This window comes from Lonchura striata, chromosome 1 (genome assembly GCF_046129695.1).
Source record: "Lonchura striata isolate bLonStr1 chromosome 1, bLonStr1.mat, whole genome shotgun sequence".
Lineage (NCBI taxonomy): Eukaryota > Metazoa > Chordata > Aves > Passeriformes > Estrildidae > Lonchura > Lonchura striata.
The window spans coordinates 80,645,548-80,652,392 of NC_134603.1; the positions used below are offsets into that span (position 1 = coordinate 80,645,548).

Below are 6,845 nucleotides of genomic sequence, written 5' to 3' on the forward strand. Positions count from 1 at the left end.
TCCATGTTTAATTACACAGAACTCACTGATTAAAAGAAACCCCACTGTCTTACTTCTGTCACTTTGATATATTACTCCAATTTCAACAGAAGATTTCTTCTGGCTCACTCGTTTGGTTAGTGTTTTCATAAATACCTTCCTTAGGCAATTCATTCTATTGGGAATGTGTATGACATTGGAAAAATCTTTTTTTTTCCCTTCAGACTAGAGTTGCTATGATTTATGGACCTGATCCTGTCTTGTAACGTAGATAAAAAAGTCCCTTTTGAACTAAATTCACCATAATGTTATTCCAGATTTTCTGAAGAAGTGACTCTATTACAGTTTATGAAAAAGCTGCTATAGTCCTATAGCTACAAAGGTGAAGTAAACAAAGATCAAAACTTTTCACCATATTATTCCTATTTCCTAGGGCTGTTTTTTGTTGTTTTTTGATGAATGTTCTTAATTTTCATTTTTTATCTTGAGCAAATTACATTGTGTACATTATGGATATGTACTCTAGAAAGGACTAAACCAAATCTTGGATAATATAAAAGATGTCTTGCATATGATATTATAGCTAATAGTAAATTTTTACTATAACAGAAAATCCACGCAGATGTTTGCTGCCATTTTGAAATTAAAAAGAAAAAGGAGGAATAAAAAGATTTAAATGATAAAATTTTTTTTCCATATCTTCAGATGACTAGCTCCTTGCTTCCTTTGTTTAGTTTTTCCAGCTCTCATGAAATCACAGAATCATAGAATAATTCAGCTTGGAAGAGATTTGACATCCTCACATCCGGTCTTTTATGCAGAATAATCAACACTGAATGGAGCTGAATGTTTAGCAGGGCTGTAAAAACATCCAAAGAGAGATATTCTACAGTATCTCTCTCAGCTATGCATGAAAATGCTCAATTATGCACAAGGTGGAGAAATTACTTTCCTCTTATGTAAATTCAGAACTTCATAGACAGTTTCAGTTAAGGACAACTGACAATGGGGGAGTATTTATTCTACTACCTCTATGCATTGGCAACTCTGTAATTTTGTTTTGATTTATGTTTGTTTGGTTGGTTGGTTTAATGTGCTGTGTCCCAACATTGCATGTTGATGTAGAGTCTGGGATTTAAACCAGAATTATAATAGGTGCAAGATATAAACCAAAAAATAGCAGAAAAATAATACAATAAATAAGGTGTTGAATGCTTCCCGGGGCCCAGCGAATCCTCAAATTCAGTCACCTCCAGGATTTTCAAAGGTATAGAAAAGTTGAATTCTTTCAGATGAGGAATGATAAATTCCTGAGGAGGGATGTCTCTTTATCTCCTGGTACTCAATCCCACGTGACAAAAGTTGCATGGTTTATATTGCAACCACAACAGAAAAATTCAGTTGTCCCATAGGTGTCCTGTAGTTATAATGTGACTGAGTGTTAGGTCAATGCCTGAGTTTAGTAATTTAGTAATGAGTTCCTGGGTAGTTGCAGAACTCCACCTCTCCTCCTTCTGCACAGATGAGCCAAAGGACTGCCTAGAGAGACAGGTTTAAATGAATTCCTGTCCACCTTCAGGTTGTCCACCATGGACTTGGAGATTCTCTCAGGTAGTTCATTGTGGGAACTCAAAATGTCTCTCAGACATTTTTAGAGGTTCCAGGCCTTGGTCTGAAGCATTCTAGACCCTGGCAGACAACTAAAAAACAGCTGTGATTTTGAGTTTGAGCCATGGAATGAGTTACCAGCTTTGGAGGTGGAACAAGCAATCACAAAAGGTTAGATAGTATAGTATAAGTAGTTACAAAGTAGAGGGGAAATTTTTTTAGTATTGTACAGGGGGGTTTTTACACATGTACAGGGGGGTTTTCACTTTGTACATGGGGGTCAGAAGTTCTAAGATGGAGGAAAATGGGCTGATCCTGTTCTTCCTCCTTCTTTTTCCTTACCTCCATGTTCTTGGTGATGTTGACACTCACAGATTGGTTTAGAGTAGAAAAACACTTAATAATGTAGGTAGTAGGTATTGGGGAATAATTGTAAACATGTTATACGTAATATATCATATAAAAGATAGCAGCAGCCCTGGGCAGAGGGAGAGACGAAGAAGACAGCAGATAGAGAGGATGTCAGGGTGTGTGTGTGCCTCTACCCAGGCCGCTGATCAAATAGCCGCAGTCCAAGAACATAATCTGTTAGATAACTAGCAATAAACTGCCTTGAGACTGAACAGCTAAGCCTGCGGAGTTTTTCTTTGGAAGCAAGGGTTGGAGGAGGAATTTCACCACCACATGAGGCCCCAAAGCAAGGCCGGGGTTCTCACAATTGGTGTCCCTGGGTGGGCATCTGTTGCAGTCATGCTGGCATGGTAGCATAGAGGATTGTTTTAGAAAGGCCTTGGGAATGGTAAACTGAGGAAAAGGATACATTCATGTATGCCCCATTGTTTTAGAAAGGCTTTGGGAATGAGAAACTGAGGGAAAAGATACATTTATCTATGCTCCACTGTTTCGGGAAAGTCCCGCTTCAGCATTCCTCTGTAGGCCCCCTTCTCCCCACCCCTGAGCAGTTCCCATTGGACCTGGCCCCTGGGGTGGTTCTGATGTGCCTTAGCTGAACACTGTCTCTATTGTTTAAGACCTTATCTCTTAATTTTGCTGTATAAAACTGTATCTGGGCAATAGCCCAGGGCCTTTGGTCACTGCAATGCTTCAGGCAATACAATCTCTCTGGACAAGCATACCATTGGTCTCTCTTGGTCTCTTTATCTCGAACCCTTGCGGCGACTGAGGCAGCGCCGCAGCTCGGACCGTGCTAACCCAGACGCTGCCTGGTAAGCCCAGGGCAGTGGGACCGCGGAAAACCCTGGCCCCGGAGGGGACAGCTAGCCGGAGGGTCCCGGGGGGCCAGGGAGAGACGGGGGACAGCGGCGAGAAACCCCCGAGAGCAAAGTGGCGGTCGAAAGAGAAGCAACAAGTGGCGCACCAACGTTGGGCTTTGCACTGGTCTGAGCAAGCCTGCCGCAGCCGTCGTGGACAGTGCACTGGCTAGGAGCTTTTCCAGACACTTTGCAGTGTCACCGCGAGCTGCAGAGCGGGGAGCGGTGTGAATAAATCGCTACGCAGGCTGTCGGCTCCGCGGGGAGAAGCTCTGGGATCACGCTGGTGGTGTGAGGCACTTGCCTCTCCATACAGCCCAGCGGGACTGTTGCCGTGGAGACAGACGCCGATTTCTGTCCGGCGAGGTCGCCACGGGTCGGACGGTACCTCTCCACACCCGGGAGACCGCCCGGGGTTCGGGAACCGTTGCTGCAGTGGTGTCTAAAGGACGGCGGTGGGTGAGTCTCGTACTGGGGGGCAGGGGCCCGGCCAGGAGACATCGGCTCCTGTGTGCCCACGGGGGGACACGCCAGCACGCAGGCGTGACGGGAGTCTCCGTCGTAGCTTTAGAACTTTGGGTTTGCTGCAGTAATTGGTTGAGATTTGCTGTGAAGCCAGCCATGGGTGTTAGGCTGACTACACAGCAGAAAGAGATTTATAAACAAGTTCAGGAGCCCCTGCTGAGTGCAGGTGTCAAATTTCATAAGAGCCTTGTGAAAGAGTTTGTCAGATGGTTATCAGTAAGTATTCCGGAGATAACAGAGCAAGTAGTGAGAGAAAGACGATTTTGGAAGCGTGTTGGTGCAGTGCTGAGTGAAAGGACAAAGGCAGGAGATCCCTCAGTGAAAGAAAGTTTTATGAGAATGTTTTTGGTCGTTTACGATGTTGTGAAAGAGAGTGCGGACACTCAGGGCGCCCAGGGAGCAGAAAAGCGCCCTGTCGCGTCCCCGGTGCCCCCCCGCACCCCCTGCGGTGAGAAAACTAACTGTGCAGATGTAGATTTAGTTTCTAACCCTTCTCCGCCTCCTGCTTTTGCTCCCGCAGCTGAAAATCCATGCTTTGCACCCCCCATTCCCCCTCCCGTGCAGCCCCCACAAGATGGAGGTGGCCACGTGGTTTTCCCTTCTCCATCCCCGCATTCCCTGCTCCCTGTGCCAGCCCAGAACATGCCCCCAGCCCTCGCATTCCCCCCTCCGCCTATCCCTGACCCCAACCCCTCCTCCCTTGCGGCGGTTCAGCCCACATTCCAGCCCCCGGTCCAGCCCTCAGCTCCTCCTCTCGCAGTTCCATCACCACCCCCTGTCCCTGTCCCAGCCCCGCTCCACGCAGCCCCGCCGGCTGCGGCCACTCCCTCACAAGCCGGCCCTCCTCCTCCTCCCTCTCCCTCTCCCGGTTTCCCTGGCAACGGCAGCGCCCAGGCTGTCAGCCGGGAAGTGCTCAGAGAGACCGAGCCTGCGTTCTTAGCCCCCGTGATTTATAATGCCAGGGGACAGAACGCCAAATGGGAGCCCCTTTCGTATGATAGTATTAGGGAACTTTGCAAAACGAAGCGTGAGTTTGGGGAAAGAAGTGAATTTTTTAAGAGCATTTTGAAAGCTACTATATGCTCCAAGACATTTGTCCCCGCTGATTTGAAACGTCTTTTCAGTTGCTTGCTCCCTCGGTCTGAGTTTAGATTGTGGGAAAGAACGTGGAAAAGACTTGCAGCAGATCTCCTCCCAGAGATTCTGCAAAGTCCAAGCCTTTCCACAGATATAGAGGATGAGGAAATCACTTTAGAACATCTAGTGGGTGAGGGTGATTGGAGCCAAGCTGAAAAGCAAGCAGCAGGCATTCCCAGAGCAGTGTTAGACCTGTCCAGGGATGCAGCAGAACGTGCATTTTTTAATATGCCTTCTAAAGACCCTATTGTCTCATATACTGCTTTAAAGCAGTCTGTTTCAGAACCATTCATGGATTTTGTGGATCGAGTGCGAGCCTCTGTGGAAAAGAGGGTGCAAAATCCAGAGCTCCAAGACCAACTTATATTAGAACTGGTCACCACAAATGCAAATGAAGTCTGTCAGCGAGTCATCCTGGCTCTTCCATCATCGCCTCCCCCCACACTCGATCAGCTCATCAAGGAGTGCACCAGGAAAGCTATGCTGATGACAGAGGACTCAGTGATAAAACCACGGGAAAGGGTGGATGCTTCAGCAGCAGCAACCCCCAGGACTCCTGGGTTCAAAGGGCCTCCTCGACAAGGGGGGAAGGCGGGAGGGGGGAGAATCATTTTCCTTTATACTGGCAGAGCAAATTGTATCTTTTTCAGAGTTAGTTCACTTTGTTGTATGATTTTATCTCTCTTTCAGACTAGCAGAATGTCAATTTCCACATTCCTGCTCATCGTTTGGTTCCAGGGAATGGTCATCTACCCTTCCACGGTGGATGCATGGATTGTTCCACAGCCCAAGAAAAATGTGTGGGTCACGCTAGCCCAAGCCTTGCAACAGGATCATATGTGTTTATCCACTGCCTCAGCAGAAAATCCGATGTCCACATGTTTAATAGGGGTTCCAAGTAAGGAGGATGAGTTTCCAATTGGTCTGGTCCGTTTGCAAAAGCAGGTGAACGAAAATAAAATACCTAAAGGTGCAGGACAAGTTGAAGCACAAGTGCGAAATCCCCTCATTTTGTGGCAAGGGTGGGTTTCACATTTGCCCACTGCTGAGGGGGAGCCCCAGGAATTAGAACTCCTAGGCTCTGCAAAAGCTGAATTTTGCATTCAATTTGATTTTTCCCCAACCAAAGAAGTAAAATTATATGAGCATGTCAAACAGTACAAAGTAGAATTCAGAGCAGGTCAATGGTGCACAGCTGTCTACAAGCTGAAATTTGCATCCACCACTGATTTCCGTCCACGCAAGCTGGACAAGGGAATGTTTCTTATCTGTGGGGACAGAGCATACCCAGGAATCCCATCTCGTCTTATTGGAGGTCCATGTACTTTTGGGCATCTGACCCTTGCTTCCCCCAACATGACCCAAATTCCAATTGGGCAAGCAAAAAGTGGGAAAAAAATTACTAAGCGGAGTGCAAGCCAATTTGATGAACATTGTGATGCAGAAATTTATCATTGGGCAAAATCCAAAAGAGTTGCTGTCTCTGTTTTTACCATGGGTTGCAGCAGCCAAAGCATTGAGTGAATTAGGCAATCTAGAATGCTGGGTGACCAAGCAGGCAAATTTAACATCAGCAGCGCTGAGTGACCTCCTAGAAGACGAGGAAATAACCAGAAAGGCTACCCTCCAAAATAGGGCAGCTATTGACTTCCTGCTGTTGGCACATGGTCATGGATGTAAAGAATTTGATGGGTTGTGTTGTTTTGATCTGTCATCTAAAGGACAGAGTGTCCACTCGTCCATTCAGGAAATGAGAAACCTCATTGGGAATGTGAAGCAAGAAAATGAGGATTGGTTTAAAAATCTGTTCAAAGACTGGGACCTTTCTGGGTGGGCAGTGTCTCTTTTAAAAGACATCTTTTACTTTCTAGTTGCATTGTTTTTAGTTCTGTTAGCATTGGGAATTCTGAAGCGGATTGTCTCCAAGGTCATCACCTCGAAGCCGAAGGCTTCTGCGCCGGTTTTCATCGCTGCTGCCGCCACGGAAAGCGATTGGTGGGAAGACGACAAGCAGAAAGACACTGCAGTTTGAGAGCCACAGTTTACCTTCTCCCAAGGCATCGTTCATCTTAGTAATTGAAAAGCGGGGAATTGTTGCAGTCATGCTGGCATGGTAGCATAGAGGATTGTTTTAGAAAGGCCTTGGGAATGGTAAACTGAGGAAAAGGATACATTCATGTATGCCCCATTGTTTTAGAAAGGCTTTGGGAATGAGAAACTGAGGGAAAAGATACATTTATCTATGCTCCACTGTTTCGGGAAAGTCCCGCTTCAGCATTCCTCTGTAGGCCCCCTTCTCCCCACCCCTGAGCAGTTCCCATTGGA

The 6,845-nt window shown here is 46.5% G+C and overlaps 1 protein-coding gene across 1 annotated transcript; it reads left to right on the forward strand.

Annotated features, from left to right (window-relative positions):
• Positions 1 to 3,207: 3,207 nt before the first annotated feature.
• LOC144247957 (uncharacterized) lies at positions 3,208 to 6,083 on the forward strand. Its single transcript, XM_077789777.1, has 2 exons — positions 3,208 to 3,317; positions 4,794 to 6,083. Exon 2 carries the CDS (start codon positions 4,812 to 4,814, stop codon positions 6,042 to 6,044), a length of 1,233 nt encoding a protein of 410 aa, XP_077645903.1. The 5' UTR covers positions 3,208 to 3,317; positions 4,794 to 4,811; the 3' UTR covers positions 6,045 to 6,083.
• Positions 6,084 to 6,845: the final 762 nt, after the last annotated feature.